Source organism: Cinclus cinclus, chromosome 3 (genome assembly GCF_963662255.1).
Source record: "Cinclus cinclus chromosome 3, bCinCin1.1, whole genome shotgun sequence".
NCBI classification, from domain to species: domain Eukaryota; kingdom Metazoa; phylum Chordata; class Aves; order Passeriformes; family Cinclidae; genus Cinclus; species Cinclus cinclus.
The window spans coordinates 83248933-83276280 of NC_085048.1; the positions used below are offsets into that span (position 1 = coordinate 83248933).

The window sequence follows — 27348 nt, forward strand, 5'->3', positions numbered from 1 at the left end:
TGATACATGCCAAATTCAAAAGTCAGTCTATAGTTTATGAGAATTTTTGTATTCTACTTATTTTAATTTCAGTTAGTCATGACATCAAGAACTACCAATCAGATCCACTATGGAGCACTACCCTCAGAGAAATGCCTACCTAATTTCACTATGGAGATACACTCAAAAAGAGGGTACTAAATTATGTCCAAGGACTTCCAAAATATACATCTTATTTGAGACAGGAGGAGAGATGTTTTTGACCATTTTAATTCTGGTGGTGTTAAGAAAGATTTGGAGCAGCCAATCTCACCTCAGCAATCATTCTGTTGGTATCCCCCAAGAAGAGTAGGTTTAAGGCTTCCTCTTCATTAGTTGCTTGCTGAAGAGACAAGTTTTTCAGATGAATGTTTTGATCAGAGTCTTCCATTATTGTCACTTTTCTACATGGAAAATAAAATAAAAAACAACCAGTGAAAACTAGAGTTTTAATGCAATGTTGTTTCATACTTTCATTTTGAGCACACCTAAAAGGTGCAATCTAAAACTCACACCCGATCATAATGAAAGAACATAAAAAATAAATGATACACATTAAAGTATTGATTTTTTTTAGTCACCTTCTTTTTATTCCTTTATCATGAAACTTCACATAAAAAAGGAACATAAGAAAATTAAGTTTTAGAGAAAGTTTTGGGATTTTTTTTAGTGAGATATAGTAAGATCTCAAGAGTAAGAGATTAGATGAATCATCACAAACAAACAATACATAAGGGTTTGTTTGCTATTTCCAAGTACAGATGATACATGAAGCATATCATTATTTTGACATACAAATAAGCATGGAATATTTCAGAATCAACACATCTGTAGTCAACATGTTTCTAATAACTTCGCATTTGTCAAGATTATTTCTCTTTTCATTCTTCTTAAATGGTAGTAACTACAACTGTAAATTATCCCTTTCTTAAATTAAAAGCAAACTAACAGAATGATTTTATTTATTCCCCTTGTTAGAAATGTTCTTAGCTACACATCTACAAGACTAAAACTCTCAGAAAGGAATTGGATACAAGCAGCAAGAATATGGCAAAAAGCTGTAGAAAAGCTGCTAAATATCACTGAAAGTCCTTTTCACTTCTTTGAATAGTCCTTTAACATAAGAATTTTTTTCTTTCAAAACGGTTACTGAGAATTAAACTTTATTTGCATTACTGAGAAGCCATAAGGTCTCCTCAGTTGGGACATTCTATAGTACCCAACATGGAGTACCTCACTGGATTTGGAAAACTCTCACAGAGAAGAATCTATTAAAACTAAATCTGAGGATAAATAACATGTCCTTCAGGGTGAATTACATGTTCTGATACAATTTAAAACAAATTAGAACTTTTTTAAATGTAAGAAGTTGTTGCTTTTATTTAAACAAAAACTTTATTTTCTGTGTAAGTATAGATAATACTTTCTATCTATTCATACACCCTAAATGTATATATATATATATATATGTATCTAAATATTTTTTCATGTTCTCCAAGGTAGACCACAAGAGGGAGTATGGGGCTTGAGTTTTTATCAGTAGGCAGTTCTTGCATGTTAATTACTTCAAGTTGCTACAAAACAGAGATTTGGCTTTGTTCTGCTTTACTTGACTTTCCCTCCTCACACCAAACTGAAAATGAACTCAAGCATCAAAGCAGCATTCCATAGTATTACTCTTAGATATTGTGGGAGTAGTTCACAGTCAAAACATTCAAATGGATATAGAGAAATAATTTTAACACACTGCAATGCACTCTTTTAAAGAAAAAATCACATGAAAAGTTCACACAAAGCTTCTTTGGTAGCCATAACAATTACTTTTTCAAGTATGATTGCCTCTCACTGTTCGTCTTATTTTTGTGTGGTGGTACAAAACCATATAATCACAAAACTCAGCTTCCCCATTCAAAGTATAAACCCAAGAGTTTAATTCTGCTCTTACATATCAAACTTTTGATAATGTCAAGTCTCATTCTGTCTGCATCTGTGTATGCAACACAGACTAAAACCCAGAGAAGTTCTGATTACAGTATACCCTCATTAACTTTTGCCCTTGCCTGCATCAATTGATCTGTCACCAATATAGGAGAGTCTTGCACACTTTGAACATGTTTTGATTTATTAAATTCTTGTTACTGGCAAACATTGACCTTAAATATTCCTTTGATTAATTAATACCACCTCATCAATTTGTGCTCCATAAATAATAATAAACAACACCCATAATATATTTTAGAAAACAAATGACCATTTAAAAAGTCAAATTTCCTATTATTATATCTTTCTCTAGGCCTTAGAATTGAAGAAATCTAAAATAATCCCAAAAACCTTATAAACATTTAAAAATTAATCATAATGATCCAGACAAACAGCATATGAAGATACACAATTTTTATGCCAATACATAAGCAGAATATAGTGATACTACTTCATTGTGAGGAGACCATAGAAAAAACAATAGAGCAAAAAATAAATTCGGGAAAAATTATAAAAGAGAAAAGCACAAAGTATGCATCTTGGAGTCTGTTCAGAAGAACAGACTAAATTAACTGATACATATAGGTAATGCTTTGTAAAACTGCAAGTAACTTTAGCTTTTAGGAGAGAATGGCCAGAAAAAGCATCTTATGTGTATCATTGCAAAAAGATGATCTTTCAGAAGTACAACTCCCTGAATACCAAAACAGAGGACAAAGTCAACACTTATTCAAGAGGCAAAGTTACAAAGTTATTCAGCTACCCACACAACTTTCAACAGCACACAGATTTAATTTTCCATCCAAATAGAGACTTAGAGCATAATCTCCCTTATGAGACATGGCACAAAGTATGAGATGAGTAAGTGCTCATGCAGACTGTTTCCTTGACATGTCATCTTGCAATAGGAAATCCTTCCCACTGTCTCCAACAGATTCTATTTTGAGACAACACAGTTTGGCTGTTCTGGATGCTGTGGACATGACTGGAGACCGTTCTATACTTGGGAGTTAACAATCCATGTAAAAGTGAACCTGAGCAGGCGCAGCCTGTGAGGTGCTGCACACACAGAGCAGGGCACTCAGGCCTGAGTTGTGCTGCACACATGCCTTGGCTGCCAGATAAATCCACTGAGGTCTCAGGAGAACACCTTCTAGAATGAAGCTGTTTTCTTGTAAGGAAATTATACAAAGGCTCAAAAGAGCAAAAAGGAGACCTTCTCTCCATGGCTAGACATGTACTGCTCTTGGGGAAATTCATTCAGGCTCCGTCTAATGCTGCATGGATGCAGGGCACCCACTACATGATGGGATGCAAGATTTACTTGCCACATATCTTCCTCCTCTTATTCTGTTTTACCAAAGCAGTTACCTTATTAAGCCATTTGTTGCCAAACCTTTCTTAGTGAGATCTGGAAAAAGCTGTGCACTCTCTCTCTCTCTCACACCTCACTCTGCCATGTAAAACAAGGAATCAAAACTGAAACAATGAGATCGGTGGTTCATGCATGAACAAAACTTATAAAATCTGTTAGAATTTGCAGGTAATTTCAATAATCTCACTCACAATAAATAATTTTTTAAAATTAACTTTGACATTCACTCATCAAATGCTAGTAGAAGAGTTACCTTTAAAAAGCTTCACTGGACTTCATACTCTTTTTCAGGAAACAAATTAACATAAAACATGGATGTGAATAAACAATATATCTTGTGTGTTGATGTTATTTTATGCATTAAAGTATGATTTGTTTGAACTGTAATTTAAAAAAAAATCAATCTTTAAAGGAATTATTCAAAACAGTGTTTAGCTGTCCCCTCATTAATAAAAATAAGTCTTACCTTATGAAACTTCGTATTCTTTTAACCCTTGGTATTCAGTAGTAACACAAAGAGCACTTAATTTTGAAAGAATATATTTAATATTGAAAAAAAGGTGAACTAGTAATATTATTAGCCTTAGGAGTTTTAAAATTATAATAATTCTCAGAACACGGAAAATACAGTTCTTGAAGGTTTATGGCTGGTGGTCAGTTTCCAGATGACATAGTTGGTACAGCCATTAAAAGGGGATGACATTAACACAGTTGAGACTGGAGAGGAGAATCAGGTTTATTTGCATCAAAAATCAGACTGAATAAAATATATTTCCTGTACGTTGAAGATTATTCCTTTAGCCTTCATTTATTTTTGTCCTTCTTTGTTAAGGAAAATAGGAATTATTATAGCAGTTGTTTTAGCTTTCCATGTCAGCAATTTGGTAACTCTTAAAGCCCTTGGAGGGCAGTAGAGAAACGGAAGAGTATAAAATCATTTGAGGTAATTTACCAATAAGCAGCAACAGGTTTTGTTTTAAAGGGAAATTGTTTCACACTGACCCCGTGGAACATAATGGCTCTGCACGTTACTAACATATATTGATATCGGCATCATTGTTGATGTTTGAAGCTAATTTGCCATCAGGTTAAAGTGCGGTTTTCTTAAAGTCAGACAGCATCATACTAAAAATTAAACATTTCCCTCTCAAAGAGGACTTTAAAGAATCTTCAAACAAAAATGGGGAATCCCTTTTGCTGAGTTGAAGTTTAGATTCTGTTTTCCCCTGGCCACTTCAATCCAAAGTAATGATTTTCTGAGCTCCCTGACAAGTAGCTCCTCCAGTAGTGCAGCTTAGACTGTGATTCTAAGGCAAAACAGCACAAATTATAATGTGTCTTCCCATTCAAGAGGATCACCTGCCATCAGACAGGTAAAGCAGCAACTTATTTGTTACCTATGAATTAATCTAGTAATTCTTGACTAATGGTTCTATAACATCAGTCTTTACTTTTGTGTTATATATGGTGTCAAAAATCTCTTATTTCTGAATAATTAACAACATGTTAGGAAAAGTTTTACTGGTAGGTTGTAACCAAAGTGAAATTCAGTAATGTTGGATTAAATAAATTACAAATACACTACAATTGAGAACCTGTTGGAGATGAAAGGCTCTTGCACAAATGCAGAGTAAATTAAGAGCTTTAGAAAAGTATTCCTAATTTGAACACTCCTGCAAAACTTTTATGAAAACATAAGGTGGCAGTAAGTATTTAAATAGTCTTCCACCAGCTTTATTTTATAGTAATAATTTCATACCTCTATGTGTTGAAAACACTCATCATTTCCTTGTACAAACATGGAATTCTCTACAGCTACAAACAGAATTAGATTGTCAATATTAAATTCAATTTCTTTATTCTACCAAGTAAGATTCTTAGAATTTTTTTGCATCTGCATATGCTGGATTTCATCTACAGTGTCACAGAATTAAAACACTGTCAGATTTGTACAATGAAACAAGTTGCAATTGTAAACTATATTTTGTATGAAACATTAAAATATATCAAATTATATATTCTATGGGTTATGAGCAATATCCCAACTAAACATCAAGAAAACTATTATTTTCTGCTAAAAAAGAAGTTCAATGAGATTTCAAAACTAACCTTAGTTGTTGTAGAAATATCTGTACCTATTAGAAACATGATACCTATTAATGTATACATATATAAATATCTATATGTGTGTACATAAATAGGTACACATTTCTATATCTCCCTACATATGCATGAATATGTAAATAATTACATAATTCTGTGTAGGAATCTCTATATGTATACATATAGATAGACATATGTATGTGCAGCTATATGGCCCACATTCGTGCACTTGTCAGAAATTTATTTCCAGAAAAGTACTGATTGTTTTTGTGAGAGCCTCTTCCCTTCTTATCTGGCAGACTCTGATGAAATGAGTAAGCAGTGCTAAGATGAAAATTTCATAGTGTACAAAATATGAAAAGTATGGCTACACACAAAACCTTGACTTCACGAGCTTAGATTCCAAGCCTAATAATGTAATGTTTGGATGCAATGGGCAATTTTAAAAATGTTTGTTATTCACTTTGCCTCAAGCATTGAACACAATTTTAATATCTCATTTTTGAAGTACTATCAACAAGCCTGTAGTGTATCCACAAGTCTTTCATAACTTCTATCACCTGAATGTAATCTGTGTTTAGTCCTTTCATTAAACTGGTAACATAAAGCTAAGAGTGCAGAGTTTGCTGGTCAGAAGTATGTTATCTTTCATTCAAAATACATCCCCTTCTTTTTGCAAGAATATAGATTACAATATTGTTCCAGAACAATCTGCACATTATATGAAGTTTAACTAATCTTTTTCTTATTCTTCTAAAATTATAAATTTCTTCAGTACTCTTTTTCTCCATCTTGAATACTTCAGAAAGTATCAACACTGCTAATATTTACCCAGGACTTGGGTGAATATTGTGCCTTTGGCTTTTCATGGTGCTTAAAGCTTAGATGATCCACTGTGGAGTTCAAAAGAAAATTATGCATAATATGACACCTTAAAAGTACTAAAATATAATTTTTTTCTAATATTTTCATTAAATACAGGCTTTCAAGCAAGTTATAATTTTGTGTTTTGCTAACACTAAAATATTAAGGGGTTTTAAGCACAGAAAATTCTCCAAAAATATATATTAGGCAATTAACACCTGATGAATTTTTGGTTACTATTTACTTATATGTAACCTCTATCATTTAAGAAAATTAATCAAGTAATTGAATTTAGTTAATCATGCAACTACCCATTCTTGCAACTCTTACTCCCTTCTTGGTTCAGAATGACACTACATATTTTTAAATTTTGAATCCCTAGACTACAATATTAAGAAACAAACAAAATATTTTTTATTAATTAAATACTTTTGCACATGCTAAATATGAGTCATATAGTTATAGTTTCAGCTTACAGAACATATTTTTATTGACCAACAATGCAGTGGAAATTAATATTAGTTACTCTGCAGAGAAAAAAATATTATCTTAGTAAAACTCATCTTGGAGTAGCATACACTATGTAAGTTTACAGGTGTAACAACAGGTAATTATGATTATTTCAACATATCCTAAGCTTTATTCCTAATTTAAAATCAAATTATCTATCAACTTTTACTTTTTAAAATAACCTTATACACAACACAAAGTTATTATTTAGTTTAATTGAATCATCATACATAAACTAATTGGAGTATTCTAAAACTCACAATTATTAGCAAACATTCAGTACCTAGTTTTAAAATATGACATATTTTCCAGAGCACATGACCCCAAATATCTGCTTCAAAGTTGCAATTAACTTATTAAAATTCAGTTTCTTCTAATTGAATAAATTTGTTCTTATAAAATGTTAATTGGTATGAGTTCAGATAAAATATTTCAAATAACTTAATAAATGAAATTAATCATACAATAAACTAATAACTTAATAGCATTAACTTTAATATGTTGGAAAAACTGTAACATAGTATTTTTTGCATCCTGTAAAAATGGATGCAGAATTAAATTAAGTTATCCAAACTAGCCTCTGATTAAAATTTTTGTCTGCATGGCACAGGAAGCAGGTAATAAATTAAATTAGAATCTTAAACATCATCATGAAAGACTCTGTAAAGACACACAGTCCTCACAGCACTGATGTATCATAAAGCAATAAATTTTACTTCCATTTCCCAGGTAAAGAAACTGAAACAATTAGACCAATTCACAGCCCAGTCCCACACTTTGCATTTGTCTGCTGCCTTCCTAATCACTAAACTATATTCTTTTCTAAAGATCAATCTTGAAAATTCTTATGTACATACATGTCCTAGATACCCCATATTGTGTGGAAAAATAAAGCAGCATTTAAACACAATAAAATATTGTGTTGGGAATTTTTTTAAATAAATAAAACTGTATAATAATATGTAAATGACATAATTAGTTATTTCAAAATAAAATTCAACTGATTTCCTTTTATTGTCCCATCGAAAGTTTTCAGTATGTTTCCTGCTCTTGTATCAGCAGTGATTTCATCGTTATTTACAAGTGTCTGCTACCATCATGCTGGGTGTTAAAATTCATGGTGCCCAGCATTATTTCAGGGCACTTGTGAATCCAGTAAATAACTCACTTATTCACACCTATTTAGTGTTTGCTTAGCTGTTTAAAAATTACACAGACTACAAGCTATTACTTCAGACTTGGATACTAGGACTTGTATTTCTTATAAATTAGCAGTCTTTAACTTCACCAGCTGGAGTGTTCGTGAACTACAATCATTGTTTACTACCCTTCTCCAAGCATCAGTAGGTGCTAGTGTCTGACTAATGACAACTATTATAACAACCATCCATCCTGAAGGAAATACACTGTTCTTTGGAGTTCTTTGTGGCCTATTTTCTATCTGTAACTTACCTTATTTCATAATTGCATATTCGAGAAAAATAATGATCCTTGAAGGAAAAGGTCCAAATAGAACCAGGGACATTTTCTCATTAATGTTGCAAGGAAATGCCACCTGTTACATGTCTCTGCCACACACAAGCATACATGCCATAGAGACAGAGACAGGCTGCCATGAGAAAAACAAGTGCACCTTCACCTTGTCAGTGGCTGCAAGAAATCTTCTCTGTGTAATAGCAACAAACACTTTTAATCTTTTCACCTTCAGTTACTCCCTAGCCTCCATACACAAAAAATAACCATATATAGGGCACCGTTGCTAAAATTGTGAAAACAAAGTATTCTGATTAAATTAGTGCTGAGATCAGTAGCACAACTTCAAAAAGTCCCCAAACAATCTAATAGTGTATATGAAAAAGATTCTTTTTGATTTTGATGATTTTCTGTAATTGTATTACTTACGGCAAGTCTTCCATTCTGGATGCCTCATGTCTCGGGTCCAGCAGATCATAACCACATTCATTGTAGATTTCTAAGTAGGAAACATGAGTTGTGTACACTTTACTGCTATCCTGGATAAGAAAAGGAAAAAAAAAATGGTGCTACAAACAGAAGTCAGAAGTAGATAAGACAAATTTATTTCTATGGCTTCTAGATCACTTTTGCACTTTGTCTCTTTTCCTGGCTATGGTGCACATTTTCAATTTGTAATATTTTCATATTTATGTGTTACCATATGCACAAGGACTCAAAAAGAAAAAAATGAAAAAACCCACAAAAACCCCCAACCGAAGCAGAGACACATACAAAACCCTAACGTGACCATGAGTTTAGTCTGAGATTTTTAATTGATTCTGTATACTTTAAAAAGTCTGTATATATTTAGAACATCGGAGCTGCTTACAGAACTATACATGATATTTTTCACTTCTGAGCTAAAAAGTTATTGTAAAAAATTATTATAAAAACTTTTATATTATGGATAGAAAGACTATGCTTAAATAAAAAAAAAGAATGTAAAAACAGCAACAAAAATACTATTTACTTCATTTATAAACATCAGTGACATACTGCTTTTCACTCTCTTCATCATAACATTAGAGCATTGTATATGATGTCAGCTGTTGTCTGCAATCACAATTCTTTTGGTAAATTACATTGCCAAAAAGTAATTTAACACAACTGAGTTTTGCAGATGGAATTTTCCTCTGCCCCAAAGCCAAATCCAAACAACATAAACCTCAAAATAGTGGGCTATGATTTCCAAAATTAAAGAAAAAAAAAAGAATAAAAAATCAGTCACTTCATTTCAGCAGACAAAGCAGACATAAGCCACTGTGAAAGTACTAATATCACAGTAGAAAATTAATAATTCAATCCATTACATTTTTTTTGCAAAATACTTTGAGATATAACTTGTTACTTTCATTTAATAATTATTTCCCATATTTTTTTTTAAAATTGGTTATGACACTTCAGTATTTCAAGGGAAATAATTTAAAAGATACACTACAGATGGATGGAAAAAATGTAGTAAAGAACAACTCAAACAGGATGCTGTGGAAATAGGAGAATTTCTAAATTAAAAGGAGATGTTATTAAAAACAAAGAGCTTGATTTGCTTCTTATTTAGGGTAAAAAGTTTTGCTTCTTCAGTTTCAAATTGCACTGTCTTTGTCCAAGTAAGAGCTTAACAAGTCTTGTATTTCATGTCTCTGATTTCACTTTCTCCAGTTTCATCCTACTTAGGGTTAGAAGGCAAATGATTCTTCTCCACTATTTGAGCACCTTCCAAATCAAAGTTATAGGTAGAAAGAAATGAAAAAGGGGAAAGATATTAAAAGAAAGGCAAGAGAAAAGATAAAACACCAAGAAGAGATTCTCTAAAAGGCACTAACAAAAAAGGAAAATTATATGAAACAATGATTTAGAAGAAGGAAAATTGAAATAGCCCTATAAGCATAAATAAATATCGCTTTTGATCCAAAACCCAGTCTGGAGAAGGAAATATTGGTATTTCTGTGCTGAGAAGATGACAGACATACTAGTTATTATTCATCCTATTTGGTTTTTATTACATAATTTAAATTAGAAAAGAAAGTTGATGTGTTGACACTGTTTGTTACTGGCAATTACACAATGAACCTGCTCACTTTCCACAACAAAAGTCCTCCATGGGGGTAGTGTGAGTGCAGAAGGTCTAAGATAACATGATCATGTGGGTTTTTTTCATTTCCATTCCCACATTGCCAAGTTTTTGGGCATATGCCATATGCTGTGTACATTTACGTGCCAAAGCTATACTTCCAAAGAGCCAAAGTAATTACTTATTGTTGTTAACCCTTACTAAGACAAGGCATATTAATCTGACTGAGACATATGCCCTTATGCAAACAGACTGCTACTCTGCAGTACGTGACTGAAAGAGTATAAAAGTACAGTAGAATGATTTATTTTAATGTCAAGTAATATTTAAATTGTCTTAATTAAATAGCTTTGATAAAATGTGAGGATTAATGAGTCATAGGCCTGGTGGAATAAATGAAGAGACAAAACAAATTACACAAGACTCCTCTCCTCACTTTTGCCTCCTGTAATTATAAAAGCACTGAAATAACTGTGTCCACTCATGTATGTATTTTAGACACTAAAAGAAAATTAAATTTCTCACAAACATAATAAACATAACAAACAATCAGTGTGCTTAGTCTGGCACATCTTTTTGTTTACTGATGCATTTAATTGCAGAGAAAGTAAAAATGAAATGCAATGCATGCAATACAAAACCAGAGTGGAGCTGATGTAAGTGTTAGACAAGGAGAACCACTTGTGTGATCCGAAGGTATGCTACATCAATTAAAATTAGCTCAGGTTTTAAAACTACAAAAGCCGCCCACAATGGTGCCCATTATTTTCAGACTTTGACAATAAACCAGGTAGCCAAAACAACTACAAATATATTCTTGCACACAGTAAGTACTGTGTCAAGTTAGATATTTTCTTAAGTGTTAGTTTTAGGGCTTCCACTAAAACTATTATAAAAACAACCTTTAGCAATAGTTAAACATTTGAAACAAGATGTTAGAACTGAACAGAAAATAATGTTCCATACCTTCTGCAATTGATCAAAAATATAAGATAAAGTCCTGGGAATAATGCCTCGATCACTGTAACGTTCAGCTCCTCCTGTGATGGTAAAAGTTTTGCCACTGCCTGTCTGACCATATGCAAAGATAGTACCATTGTATCCAGCCAAAACACTGTACAATTAAAAAAAGGGAGATAATTAATATTTAAGGCAGAACATATTGTCCACTATCAACTTTTTATAGATCCAAAATAAAATTAACAGTAATTCTTAATTATATAGCAACTGTCTTTGGTAATACAAGAATACACTTCAGTGTATATATTCTAGATTCTATAGAATTTAAACTATCTAGAATGGAAGGATTTCTTGATGCCTTGACTTAATCCATTAAGCTGATCATCCTTATTACAATTTATACTACCTTTTCATACTTTTTAGTTTGGCAGATGGTTTTTTGCAAGGATGATATTTAATCTCTTTAAAGACTCTAGATATCAGGAATTGTGCCATTCATACACTAGAAGAGTGAAGAAATATTTCACATAGGAATTCATTAAATGCAAACAGAAAAAACTGTATTGTGGTTAGAAACTCACAGAAGGATACTGTTATACCAGGGTACAGCTTTTATTCTGAGAACAAGACTATACTCAGCTATCGTACTATGCTTGGATAAGGGTATGCAGGAGAACCTGTGCTTAAAGCAATGTAATAAAATCTTCATTTACTATGAAAACATACAAACCCACATTTGCAATAGCAAACTTTTCTCTTATAATTATGAGTGTACAAGAAACTTCAATAGAACAGACAAAATACCTATTAATGGCAGAGGATGAAATGGCATTCAGACTCATCCTCTTTTTCACACCTCTGACTTCTGTTTGCAGAAGTACCTAATAAAAGTCCAGTTCAAATATCTTTCTCTAATTCACCACCATTGACTTCCATCTGATTTCCACCATACAGTAGATAAACTTAATAATCTTAAATTTTGGATTGGATTTACAATGCTTAAAGACCTACCAATATTGTTCAACAAATTTAAAAGCAAAAAATTATTCTCATGTATTTTGTTTAAAGAGAAAGGATAAATAAGCTATGATTTTAATAAATAAAAAGAGGGAAAACAACCCTTGCATAAGAGGAAAAGAAACATGTATATAGATAGTTGCTGGTCTGGCGCCATGAGAGATGCAATGATTCTCCAACTTACTCAAGTTTATTTAAAGGCCTGAGTACTTGCCAAATTGCGTATTTTAATCCATTACAGCAGGATGCCAAAGACAAAAACAGAAACATGTTGAAAGGAGCTACACTGAACATCTGCTCCCAAAACGTGCAAAGACAGAATATATATAGATATTAGATTCCAGATGTTAAAAATCAAAACAATTATTATGATAAAACACCTCATTCATCCATCTTAGGAATTTCTGGTGCCCACTATCACAATATCTGAATGCTGATGACAGTAATGAGTTGTCAGAAGGTAGGGCAGACATGGTAGATTCAAAGCTAGCAAGGGAAAATGATTCTTCAAGAAAATTGTAGTTAAGCTGTGCAACTCTTTGCCACGCCATGTTTTGGACATTAAAATGTCACAGAGGCTTCAGTAGAGATTGGACTAAATCACCAAAAGATTTTTCTTCAGGGTTACTAATGACAGAGAAATCAGAAAGTCCCTTAACTACAAATAACTAAAACTAAGAGGGTATATGGGGAGGCAGTTCTACATGCTTACTCTGTTTATTGCTTTTATCTGACCATTGTCTGTAAGTCCCTGTGAGACACAACATAGTGAGCTAGAGGGAACCTTGGTCTGATGCAGCACAGTTGCTCTTCAGCTCATACAGAAGAGCTGTCTGGCTCTTCAGAGCTAACAGCTGGGATTGTTAAGTTTTCTTATTCCTTCTCTTCTTTAAAGGTGTGCCTTGCAACATGATAAAAACTAGTAAAATGCATAGCTGCAAACTATTAACTCAACTTGCCTGTGCTGCAGAAAAAGCTGTTGATTAAAATCACCTCACATGTAAACACAGGATAAAATATCACATACCATATGCTGTCAAAACAGCTGCAAAAGTCAGTGAGTTTTCTTTTTGCTATTTGATTTATATTCTTATATTTTCTGCAGTGTATAAGCACAGTTCTGAAAAGTTCCAGAAGACCCTGACAGCTCATAAAATGTGAACATATCCATACCAATAATGCATTCTTCTAATCCATTGCAATTACAGGTTATCTTAATATCGACTTTTTTGATTTCACAGTTACGTTCTTTAAATTCTGAGCTAAAAGTCCACCTTCTTCTCTAAATTTATGTGTGAGCATGTGTGTGTGTGTATAATAATATATATATATACAAATAATCACATACTGTCCATATTCACAACATGCATTTCTTTCATTCAGAGTGTATTACAGCTACCACTAAGTCAATTTAAGGACAGCCTGCTTAAGGTACTAAGGAAGCCTGTGAGGAAAGACAACTACCAATAATACCAGTGAAACTGCTGGCAAAACCTTCTAAGAGTAACATGCACTCCATGAGTACAGGATGGAGAACAAACTGTCTTTCTAAATTGGAGAAGCAAAACACTTCTGTAAGAGAAAAGGGACTAGGAGTTCAGGCAGGACTACAAAGCTCATGGGCTCAGAAGCAAGTTGTATGCTATGATTTACTCCTGAAGAAGAACAGGGGGGAAGATGCAGTGAAAATGAAAAGCCTCCACTGCATTGGCTTGTGGAGAAACAAACTTATGAACAACAAAGTTCATGGTTTGTGCATACATATATATTTATGAAAGAACATATTTCTAAATTGAAGATTTATAACTACCATTCTAGCATTCTACTGTGAATATTAGTCAGTGTCAGTTTTGAAGGTCTGTATGTGATAACATGGATTAATTTATAAAAATCCATGCCTGATGTGCCTAATTCACACTCATTTTAAGTAACTTCATTTGCAATCAGTGATGATACAGGGTGACTTAACAATGAGCCTTATGGACAGCTTATCACAATAGAAAATATTTCTTGGAGATACACTTTGCTCTTTTTCACTTCTAAGTGCTTCAAGGCAAAAGAACTCCCACCAAAACTCCATCAATCTAATTTTAGTTAATTTAGTTTAGTTTAGTAACACTGAAAGGGTAACTTATATGTAGATGGACCAATACCAAATCAATCAATAAATCAATGCTTATTTATTAAATACTCAGGAAGTTTAAGATCTGTACATAGTATTTTCAACCCAAGATGCATAATTATTTTAGGAAAATAAAAAGCTCAGAAAACTTTCATAAACCGTAAGCCACTTATAAAATGCCATTTAAGGAAAAACATCAAACTATACTGCATAATTACCCTTAGCAAAGTGATGGGTCCCTCAGATGCTAGAAGTAAATGTAGTGAGCAGAAAATATTCACATTATCCTTTTCATCCTGAAATATAACTACAGCAGGTACCAAAAAAGTTGGCAACACCCATTATGAAAAGACTTGATAAGAGCATATTTTCTAAACAGCATTCACCAAAGGGATCCTTGAGGATTCTCATCTGCAAATTTAAACTGTCCCCAACAGTAGTAGAAGTGATTCTTTGCTGGGAAAGGTTGGTAGAGAATCAGAAGTTCTTTTCTACAAAACCTACTTCGCAAGATGTCAGTTCCCACAGACAAAGCCTGCATCTTTCCTCTTCAGAGTCTGAACAAAAGTCCCAATTTTTTTTTTAAAACTCAGTATTTGAAAACTACACAGGTTCACATGGATAGTGATGGTAGGCATGTGAGGACTTAAAACTATGTGTAAATAAAAATCATACACTGAAAGCGTATTTTCAGTCATGACTCCTTGGTGTTACCAGAACATCCAGAATTTTGAGTATTATTATTTCTCTGAAAGATGAATTTTGGCATGGTCAAGGAGATATTTTTTTTTTAATAAGTAGTCTCTTTACTACTTCAAACAAAACACTTCAAAGACCCACAGTCCAAGGGGAGGCTTTGCAGAAAAGATCTTTCATGCACTTATACAACATTGTATAGCACCTTGTTCAGAAATTCATGGACAACTTCCAGACAGATTAGCTAAAATACTGTTGGAGCATATTTTAAAGTTATGATTATGAGAGTTACTGGAGGGTCTTTTATTTTTATCAATACCAAGCTAGACCTAAAAATACCTACTACAGAGAAAAGTAACTAAAATACAATGACTAAAATCTTCTTTAAATTTGTATATTTGTTTCATTCTATTACAGAATTCAGAGGGATCATTTTCATTATTCACTAAGTCATGCAGGCATATAACACTTTGTTATAGACTAGTTTCTATAAGAAGAAAAGAATAATATATATATAAAAGTCACTTTCTAACAAATTGTTGATTTGGCTTTGCTTGTACTGCTTATAACCACACATTCCATGTTTCTATCTAGAAAATACGGACCAACTTAAATGTGTCAAGGAAAACTTAATTTGCCACGTGCATGAACAGTAGGTCTGACTTATTGAAGTTCATACCTGTGAACAATAAAATGCATTGAATGGGGAGAAATTTCATTGGCCTGAATTTCTGCATATAAGGAAATCTCAAAGAAACATGGATGAGACTTCAAATTCTGTTAAGGCAAGATTTCCACAAAAAAAGAAAAGTGACATTTCATGTGGTCTAGTCATATGAAGACTCACATACTACAAAACTGAATATAAGAAAAAAAAAGTTTGCTTGGTATACTGGAAATGGTGACATGTACATCTATGTAACCACATCTACATACATTTCCTATTGAGGTGGGTGGGATGATAGATGTTAGTCTTGTCTTTTTGATCACCATAAGAAAAGTCAATTTAAAGCAAAATATCAATGAAGAAACATCATGATTAGCTGCCAAGTATTATGAGCTCATGAAGAAGTATTTATGCAACAAGAAAATCTCTTTAGAAAAGTTGTTATCATTGAATAACACAGAATTGCGCAAAAAGATTTTGTTTAGTGGAAATCAAAATAAGACAGAGTGCATGGGAAAAAAGCAAATAACAGCATAAATTGCAGGCAAGCAACTCCCAAAGTATGAATAATTATTGTTTATTACATGCCTAAATCTTCTTTATCCTTTTATTCTGCATTATAATTTATCACCAAATTATATGTCCTCTTGAAGATGATTATAGTTGAGCAAAGGATTAGTTCTTACTTTTTACCCGAAGAACTGAAGCTGCTTTTCTGATCAAGCACTGAAAACTTAACTGCTGGCTTTTAGAAACACAACAGCTTGTGTTTCACCTTACAGAGCTAAACAGCAACAAGTTTAAAGAAAAAGAAAGCACTGGATATACTTTCTTTGTTGCTTAGAATTTAAATCCCACCTTTTCCAAGCAAAAAGTAATTTGTGCACACAGCTAAGGAGATTGATTTGATACCACTGCTAAATAAACCTAATCATATATTATGGCAGCAACATGATGAGATAAATTAAAACTGTTCATACCTCCAGCTATGGCACAGACCATCAAAAAAACCTCCCCCAACAACAGTGTTTGAGACAGGAATTGCAATACTTCTGGTATTTTTTCTAACCAGAACACTAAGGGATACTTCCCCTCTACTGGGGAAGAATTCTCTACCTGAAAAGTATTAAGTAAGACCATGATCCATAGCTTATTCAATTCAATGATCACTTTGACAATACACCACTGAGTTTTAGGGGACAAATTTGATTACAGCAGATAATTTTGCTGCTGCAAATGCTTGAACACACTACAGGATTCACACTGATCTGCATGAACCAAAAGTACATCTAATACCTTAGAAACTGCCAACGTACATTCTACAAATATTTTTTCTAATTAACATTACATACTCTTAATTTAAATACTTCTCTTGTTTTGAAAAAGAGACATAAGAAAAAAGCAAAGTAAACTGAAGTAAATGTTCCTTATATATTCCACTTTCAGTAAAACCTTAATACCACTTCATAACCCAAGTGTTGTTACATAAAATGTATGTAATGATGATTGCTCAAGAAAATCAGTTTGGACTTTATGAAAAATTAATTATTACATGCATTCTCTTCTGCACTTTGGACTTTGAGAAACTATCCATTATCACGCCTAGAAAATTTTTTTAAATGATTGTAAAGGAAAGGAATACCATGTGGGTTTTTTGCCTCAAATTTTTTTATTCACTTCTCAAGTAACTTGCATGTTCTAATTTACTTGTAATTAGTGGTGATTTAAAAACATATACAGTGAGACATGAACTTCTAATCTGAAAATTCAGTCCAGACCCCTATTAAATGAATGGTGTTACAGAGTTATGTAGTGGCATTTCCAGTCACTCCACTGCCTTGTCTCATTCCTGAAAGATGTCTAATTCCTAAATATAGGGTGATACAGAAGCATAACTCATGGAAGCAATTCCACTTATATTGATAGATACGTTATGTTTACAACTGCCTAACATTCCTCAAGTGAGAAATTCCTCAAGTGAGAGCTAGACAATTTATGAGTAGTTACTACAGTCTAAAATATCATTCAGTACTTTGTCCTTGACTATCTGAGACAATATAAATAGTGGTAAAAGCCCAGTGACAGTAGACAGAAGATGAAAGCAGACTGAGGTTGTTTTATTGTGGTTGGGTTTTCTGACTACATTCTGTTTTAATTTCCAGTGAAGATCATTTGTTCTATTTAAAGCTTACGGACACAGAACTTTTCATTTGTATCTGTGCTCATTGTTAATGTGACTTTAGGGAGACTTTTACCAAAGTGTAACCAAGAACTCTGCTTCCTTTGCTGCTGCATCATTTTTGCTGAATTGAACAGAACAATTGCTTTCAAAATTAAAAAAAAAATATAGGGGAAAAAATAAATAGGAAAGAAACTCTCCTCCTTCAGTTCTGTAGCCAGTTTTGGGCTCTCCAATAGATGAAAAGTGCCCTAAAGAAACTAGAGTGAGCCTGAAAGAATCAATTGACTTCAGGCTGCAGCACATCCTGCAGAGCCAAGTGAACAGTTTCCTATCAACATGGAGGAAAGAAAGCCTCATATATACCTAATTATCACCTTCTGCAATGGATCATTAGAGATGGACTCAAACTCCTCCCAGAGGCTTACAAGAACACAAAGCAATGGTTCACAAATTGCAAGAGAAGAAGCTCAAAGTGGCCATAAGGATAATATTCTTCATAGTGAGAGTAGCTAAGCCTTGGAACAGGTTCTCAGATGGATTGTGGGATTCCCATCTTTGGACATCTTTGAAACTCTACAGGACAAGGGCCTGAGAAATGTGATCTAGAAGCCAGACCTGTTTTCCTCAAAAGATTTGTCTAGATGCACTACAGAGATCCCTTCTTACCTAATTATTCTAATAGGTTGAAAAAGTTCAAAGTGAAAGTTTTTACAAAGTTAGTAATATGAATAAATAAAATAAAGAAAACCACTTATTAAGTAAGACTAAATTTGGTAAGGGTTTTTAAATAAGTAAGAGAAAATCCTGAGAACAAGAAACAATTTTCATCCTAAAAATGTATGTACTTTAATTTTGTTTATTTTGGCTTCATATTATTTTTTCCTGAGTTCTGCTGTCTTAATTTTAAATGAGTAGTAACATAAAGGCATGTGGTCAAAACAATTATTCAGTAACTATAAAATACTGGACTAATGAAAAAAGCAGGACACCAGTCTCTTTGGATACGCTTGGCCCTCTATCTCAGTTCTTGCTGGCCTAAAAATTTTTAAAATGTTCATCAGCTTGCCTCATTTTCCTTCCTTCCTTCCTTCCTTCTTTCCTTCCTTCCTTCCATCTCAAGAAACCTCAATTCATTGATATTAAAAAAATAAATTAACACAGTCCTTTAAAAACCAGCCCCCCCACACCTTCCCCTACCAGCCCCCACCCCCCCCACGCCCCCTTCCAAATTTTATTGAAGATAAATAGAAGGAAGAACTTAATTTCAATGATCTTGAAAATAAGTTTTCAGGAGAATTTTTCTTCACAAAGACTCAGCTCTCAGATGTCTTCTAACACTTGGAGGTCAGACTAAAGTTTCTTTTAATTAAAATAAACAAAGTATCTCAGTATGACTTTTTTTTCCTTTATGTCTTTGCCAGATTTGTGGAACAAATCCAAACTGGTAATGCCTCATCTTTAAAAAAGAAACCTTATTTCCAAATGTGCATGTGGCTGTTTTTGAGAGATTAGTGCAGGCAAGTTTCCTTAGAAATTTCAGAAGTTTTCCTACGGAAAAAGTACTAAAATATTTTCTTGTTTTGACTAAGATCTCTAAATATACTTAGAATTTCACCATAAATACCATAACAGATAAGTAACACAAAGAAATTCTGAATTAAAGATGTCAAACTGTATCTTAAATTAACAACATTTTTGAACAATTCTAAACTGCACAATTTAAGTCAAAACAAACACAAGCAACTAACAATCATTTGAGAAGAAACATCAATGACAATTTTCACTTTTTATTGCCTCATAATTGTACTCACTCTGAGAAAGAACAGCTAGCATTACTAATTTCTCAATTTAGGGGAAAGTTTAGGCAACATTTCTTTCAAGATGACATCCAAAACAACGTGTCCTTTTGCTCTACATAGATTCTACAGGTCTTTGTGATGCAGATGAGCCAAACCACTACTTCCAACACTGTGTGACAAATATATCCAGATACAAAATGAATAATTGTTAATATAAATATTTTACTACATTTTCTGTTGGAATACACAGCAGAAAAAAAACAAACACAAAACCAATTGAGAGTAAACAGAAGTGGTTTATATATTAAAGATGTTAATTCTTAGGATAAATAGCTTATCGAATAAACCAGAACCTGCAGCAATGGCAGCATTATCCCCAAGGCCATCAAATTTTTCACAAGATCACAGGGTATTGCTGGTAGATTTACAAACAGCTGAGCTATTTCTTATTTGCATGAGACAACTGAAGAGAAAATATTTTCAAAAATTATTCTTTAATAAATCAAGACATCTAATACCAAAACATTGGCTATATTAGAACTGAAAACTCAGTTAATTCAAATTAGTTAACATTTTCTACTTAATTTCTGATTGTGTACATAATCATAATGCTAATATTTGAAACATTTTGAGAGCAGGCTTGTTTAGTTGTGAGGCTAAAGCAATGCTTAATCATTAGCAAACTTTTAAAGTGTGTTGTTATTTATTTTCTCTGCTATTGACACAGTAACAGAATTAGTGCTGCTTCATAAACATCAAGTTGACTCTGCATAAAAAACATTATTAATATATATATTTAAAATTAGAAGGAAAAGAAACAATGCAAGAGATGACTCTTGGATAGAAAAAAAGTAATTAAGTTCAAGCAAATCATATGTTCATAATGGTTTGCAGAGGCTGGCACTTTTGACTGAAGCAGCAAATTAAACAAACTAATGTCTGATGCCTCCGTAACCACAGGCAAAATGACAATGTAACTGGACTTACAGAAAGAGAAGTAGTGGCCCAACATCAAAGAAAACACACTTAAAAAGGAAAAAAAATAATAAAAAGAAAGAAAAGAAAGTTGCATCCAATTTCCATCTATCCAAGAACAAACTAGAAAGATTTTAGAATTCTGAGCATTGCCTTTATGGTTCTAGTTTAAAAAATACCCAAGATTTTTTTTTTTTTTTCCTGAGTCTCTCAAATTCCTCAGGACTGTAAGAATGCATGACAAAGAACCTCAAAATGTTACTGAACTATTTCATTGAGATTTTCCTGCTACTTTCTGTTCCCTGGCAATGCACACACAAAAACTGTTCCCTTAGTAAAGTGATTCCAAGAACAGAAAGGTGTGTACTTCCAACAGCTTTTTCATGCAAGAGAATATTGACTGTGAAAGAAACAAAAAATGAGGGACATTTTCCTGTGAAAAACTGTGGCCTTTAAGAGAAACAGGGTAATTCTTATTGTCCTATGATGGAAAGGAAATTGGTATCATTAACCACAGAGTGAAATAAATTTCAGGCCCAGTTCAGGACTCCATTAGTCAAGGAACCTCAAGACTCTGAAGATACTTTGAAATACATATTTTTGTCTAAAAAGAGATAAAAATTAAAGGAGTAGATAAAAAAATGAACATACCTCAGTTATTGTCTATTATAAAAACACAAGTAAAACTATCAGTAACAACACAATTTAGAATACAAATTTTACCACATTATAACTCTCAGAGACAAAATCTTGATTTCATTAAGAATGGTTTTATAAATCAATTTTAGCATTAAAGATTCAGCTATTTGGAGATAATTGTCTGCCTAAACACCATTGATTTGGGTAGCATTTGACTACTTTCAAGTACTTAAAATATCTAAACCCTGAAACTAAAGTCTACATAATGGAGAAGATTAATATATAAAGCAAGTCTTTTATCAGCTAGCACTGGAAAAAAAAAGGGAATATCCCTTTCTGTTTATTAGAGCACTGTACAGATGAACTGTTCAACTGGAAAACATTTCAACAGTATAGCAAAACACTCCAGATGGAAAAAAAGTTTCTTGCTAGTTAATTTTGATACTCTGAGTATTTGTTGAAGATAATTAAGTCCATAGGATGTAACAATGATACTTTTAATGCCTCTCTTTCCAAACACACTCAAATTAGATAATGACTTTTTTACTGCAGTCAACATTAAACCCAGAAATATTTAAAATTAACTGTATGAGTTAATGTGAAGCTATATGTGATAATGTCAGATAAGCAAAGAAATATCTTTTGGATGAGAAAATAGCAAGCATTATTTTTTAGTCTTAAACTTATTTTTAAGCTGATTCTAATGAAATTTCAAATTCACAGGCTCTTCATTTTCACTGTGAATTATCTTCTTTATGTGGGACTTCAGAGAAGAAAACAGGAGGGGTGGGAAGACAGAGAATGAAATTGATAGATATATTTTTTCTTCCATGTAACAGCTTGAGAAAGGCTTAGTGTCCAGCTGAAGATATTTGTTTTCCTCCAGTGATAAACACAAGACCGTGCAACAGGTTGAGGAATAACTTGAAGAATCATGTCTTAAACCAACAGATGAGTCAGACAATGAATGAGAAAGAAGTTAGCACTTGAAGTAATACTACCCAACTCACTACAAGTCTGGATTTTGAGCAGTAAGTTTGATAAATAGGCAAACACTATGCAGAAATTCTGCTTCCTCAAGCAGGGGATTTTCTCCCACACTAAAACCACTACAAACTTATGCAGTGCAGATAGTAAAAAAAAAGAGAATGTCATTAAATCCATTTTCCGTTGGAAAATCCACCTGTTTCAGAGTGGCATCTAACCCACACGATAAATACAGAAATCTACAACAGTCTTAAACATTTGCCTTTGCAAACTGTCTGATAAGAACATTGTTTGATTATGAAAATGGAAGAGGGAAAAAAAAACAGTGCCAAAAAACCTACCTTACGTGTTAAAACAAAAGTAATAAGGACAAGATTTAAGAATATCTCCACAAACATTAATGAGAATCCCTAGCTTAAAGAAAAAAATATGAGGGGATAAAATTTTCTTTAAGTTTACCTATACATGAAACTATATAGAAAATAGTATTCTAAGGTAATGAAGTCAGGTTATATTACAGACAAAAAAATAATTTGGCATGGATTCCTATTGGTACACAAAAGAGGCAACAGTAGCATTGCTATTTTAAGAGTCAAAAATGAAACTTTAGTATGCATAAAAATCTCAGGGGGTTGTATATCTCCTGGATTCAGACATGTCAGCATTTAGTAAATTAGAACATCAATCCACTTTTACAACAGTGAAACAAATGCTTGACAGCTATCCTTCAAGTAATACAACAAAAGAAGAAATAGCTTTTCCATGGTTACTTGCAAGAACAACCACGTACCATTCTGCTACTGGTTTGGCGATGCTGTCAAAAATCACATCTTGTTTTGCCTCTTGATTAAAAATTTTCTGAAATCTGAAAATATGAAGCAAATAAAAATTGCTTAGAATGTTAAAACAGAACTTGATTCATACATTTTTGTTTGTTTGTAACTGTCAATGTTTACATCATTAGGCTTACATAACTTAGTACAATGTTTTCCCTGTAGTCTTAACCACAGCTTGCTGTTGTGCTATTGTACATAAATAGGCTGTACACAGAGCTGCTTTGACAAGATCTGTACAATAAAATCCTCTGATAAAATGACGTGGCTTAGAAAAAAAGAAACTGTATTTTAAATCTATCAAGAGAATTAGTGTTTGTAACTGGCACCACACTGAATCCTGGATAAATAGATTACACTATAACCAAATACAGCATCCCACCAGTACAGACAGGCTCACATTTTTTCAAGCCATTTCCTTCATTCTGCTGCACGATTACTACAGATTAGAATGAGATATTTAATTAAATATGTTTTGTCACTTTCTATATAAAATATTGGCAGTTATTTTATTATTATTCTGTTATTTGCTGTAAAATAACTGAATTAGAATTCTTGAGGTTGGAAGGGACCATTTGTTGCAGTCCTTCTGCTACCTCTGGATTATTTTCTGTTCACGTGTATGGACTGTTCTTGAGCTTGGGGAAGGTGATCCATCTCCTTCAAAATCAGCCAGTTTTCCTGGTAATCTCTCCAGGAATGTGTCTCAGAGAATTCATTCAAGAAGATCCGTGAACAAGCCAAAGTCTGCCTTTATGATGTCCAGGATTGCGATCCTGCTTTTTGCCTTACTCCCCTCTCTCAGTATCCTGAATTTCATTGTCTCACAGCTACTGCACTCAAAGCTACCTCCAGGCTTATTATCCCTCAATAGTTTGTCCATTTTTGTAAGTATCCTGATTAACTTAACTGTATTTTAGGAAGTTGTCATCCACATGCTCCAGCAGCCCCCTGGTGCTCTGCTGTGCTGCCCCCTATTTGGAGCTCTACTCTCACACAGAACTTCCCAGGGTGTGTCAAAAGGCACCGTGCTGACCCATGCAGTAGGTACAGTATCACAGAAAAATGCAATATACTAAACATAAAAGCATTTATTCTATCCTGCTAATCAGTCAAGTAACTCAAACAATTATTCTTGCATTGTCTTAAGGATAAGGCATAGGGTTTCTCAAAATGCATCTCTACAGAGTTTTTAATAAATTCAAAAGTCAGACAAAAATATCAGCATTCATTAAGTCAGGCTTGGGCATCTACAGCCTAAGGTAGTGTTATATATTAATCAATTTGGGAGGGCAGCTCCTTTCTTTCCAAGCTGATAACCTTAGCTGATGTAAAATGACATCATTTGGAGCTGCAGCTGTTTATGTGGAGCATTTTTTTTTAATAGCATAGAGAAACAAATTTCTTGTTGTTTACAATAAAAACTAAAGCATATCCAAATTGGAAAACGACAGTCTTGACCTCATCAATAGAAGTGATTATAGATCAGGCATTATTTGTCACAAAAATTTTAAAGCGTTGCCTCACTGTTCTGTTGAAGTAATAAAGATGTTTGATAATGCTGTACTAATTTTAAGTTTCTAAAAAATGTTTACACTCTACAACCAAGGATTTATTTCTTTCAAAAATTTCTGGGATTCTTTACCTTGCTTTGGCTGTCTGAAACAGCTTCTAAACAGAATTCTATACATCAAGACTGCCTTAGCCAGTCTATAACAACTCATTAGATCACAAGAGAATGCACAGTCCTGCTCCAGTCTTTATACACAAATTCAAAGCAAGGTACAAAGATAGAAGAACTGATAAATGAATCTTAGAGATGAGATTTAGAAATGCATAATGGCTTGCAATGGACAGACAGTAGTATGACAATTATATCCAGTGCTATCAGACCCATTGTGGTGAAGAGCATATCCTGAAGTATTCCTCTTGTTAAGGGAGTTATAGAAAAAATAAACCCATCCATACCATGATCTAATTTTAAAAATAGACTTTTCCTGATTCTGTACCTCTGTATCACTACACCTAGCACTGTCAATCACTAAAGGCAGAAGGTACAAAGAAAAGGCTTCTACTCACTTGAACTTGTAGCTTTCTCGTTTATTATTGATGAAGCCATCTGCCAAATCACGTGGCACAGTAATCGCCAGACTAGATATAGGTTCCTCATTATCAACTGAATAACTCTAATAAGGATGGACACAAATTCACAGAATAACTTCATCAGTAGAACAGCATTACTGTTAGACATAACACTCGCCTAAGCTTAGCACCCGTAATTGTCTGGAGACAAACTTACAAATTGCAGAGCAGATCTTAACTACTGCACAACAAAACCAGCGCATACCGTCACCAGGTAAACACTACAATAATATTTGAAACAAAAGCGTAGCCTCTTTACCATAATTTACTTTAATTTACATAATTTACTTTAAACCATTTTAATATCTGCGATTTTATAAAAAACCAAAGCGCGGCCCCCAGTGCAAGCCTCTCAAAAAAAAAATCTGGAAGAATACATTAGGAAAGGCTACGGCAAGACAAAGGCTGCGACGAGAAGAGCTGGTTTAAAACAAGAAGGCAATTAAGAGACCTAAATGCTCGGTTCCTAAGGGACACTTTCATTACTTTATTGTCCCTTGGGAGGGCAGCTGTACCCTGGGAGCAACACGCACCCCTCCCCTGCTCAGAACGCGGTGGAGCTGCACAAACCCAGGGACGCGCGTTAAGTGTTTTCCTGCGGAGCCCTTCTCTAATAGCTAGGTGGAAGTGAGTTCTTCAGCCGCTCCCCCAACAGTCACAGCCTAAACTCCTCTACTTCGTCATTTTATGAACTTCCTAAGGCTTCGGAGAGCAGGAGCTGGCTCCTGGCCGCACACCCGCCCGCGTACCAGCCTCTCCGCCAGCCGCCCGAGCCTCTTGCAGGGGAGGGGCCCCGCCCCGCTGCCCCCACCCGAGCGGGGGTCTCGGGCGGCTCTCCCCAGCATCCCCGGTACATCCCTAGCGCACCCCCGGAGCACGGCTCCCGCCCTACCCCCGCCTGCTGCCGCCTGCCCAGCGGCTTCACCCGCGCGTACACCCGGATCGTCTCCTTCACCATCGCCCCGCCGGGCCCCGGCAACGGTAACCGGGCACGGCCGGGGGCACGCGCCGCCGCGCGGCCTGGGGCAGCGGGGAGCGGCCTCGCGCCGCCTCACAGAGCGGGGAGCGCCGGGTCCGCCCGCCACAGCTGCCCGCCTCTCCCAGGTGTCCTCTTACCCCAGCTGCCCGCCTCTCCCAGGTGTCCTCTTACCCCAGCTGCCCGCCTCTCCCAGGTGCTCACCTGTCCCAGGTGCCCTCTTACCCCTGGTGCCCTCTTACCCCAGCTGCCCGCCTCTCCCAGGTGCTCACCTGTCCCAGGTGCCCTCTTACCCCTGGTGCCCTCTTACCCCAGCTGCCCGCCTCTCCCAGGTGCCCTCTTAACCCAGCTGCCCGCCTCTCAGAGGTGCCCACCGGTCCCAGGTGCCCTCTTACCCCAGGTGTCCTCTTACCCCAGCTGCCCACCTCTCCTAGGTGCCCTCTTACCCCAGCTGCCCACCTCTCCTAGGTGCCCACCTGTCCCAGGTGCCCTCTTACCGCAGCTGCCCACCTGTCCCAGGTGCCCACCTGTCCCAGGTGCCCTCTTACCCCAGGTGCCCTCTTACCCCAGCTGCCCGCCCTCCCAGCCCGTCACTCCGGTTCCCCGGGCAGCTGCCGTCCCCGCGGCCGGAGCCGCGCGGCTGCGAGCGAAAGGAGCTCGCCCTGCCCAGCCCGGAGGTGCGGGGAGCATGGGGAGTGCGGGGCATTCCCCGAATGATCTCTGTGCTTCTCCTGTCTGTCCGCAGCCATCTCCCGGCTCAGCTCACCTGCATAAGGCTCAAGGAAAGGTCTTTTGCCGTTTTGCAGTTGAAACACCGAGATAAATATCAAGATGACCGGCACCGAGGACATCAACTCCTTAATTCTAATATAAAAATGGTTGTGAAAAAAAACCCCACAACTTCTAGTCCAAAAAGA

The 27348-nt window shown here is 34.9% G+C and overlaps 1 protein-coding gene across 1 annotated transcript in view; it reads right to left on the minus strand.

Moving 5' to 3' along the window:
- KIF6 (kinesin family member 6) overlaps nt 1–26413 on the minus strand; it is a 152179-nt gene extending 125766 nt beyond the window's left edge. The window contains exons 1-6 of the mRNA XM_062490338.1: nt 26348–26413; nt 25393–25499; nt 23271–23345; nt 11403–11550; nt 8753–8862; nt 293–422 (exon numbers count right to left, since the gene is read on the minus strand). Coding sequence (XP_062346322.1) covers nt 293–422; nt 8753–8862; nt 11403–11550; nt 23271–23345; nt 25393–25499; nt 26348–26413 — 636 coding nt within the window. The remainder of the gene's footprint in view (nt 1–292; nt 423–8752; nt 8863–11402; nt 11551–23270; nt 23346–25392; nt 25500–26347) is intronic.
- Nucleotides 26414–27348: the final 935 nt, after the last annotated feature.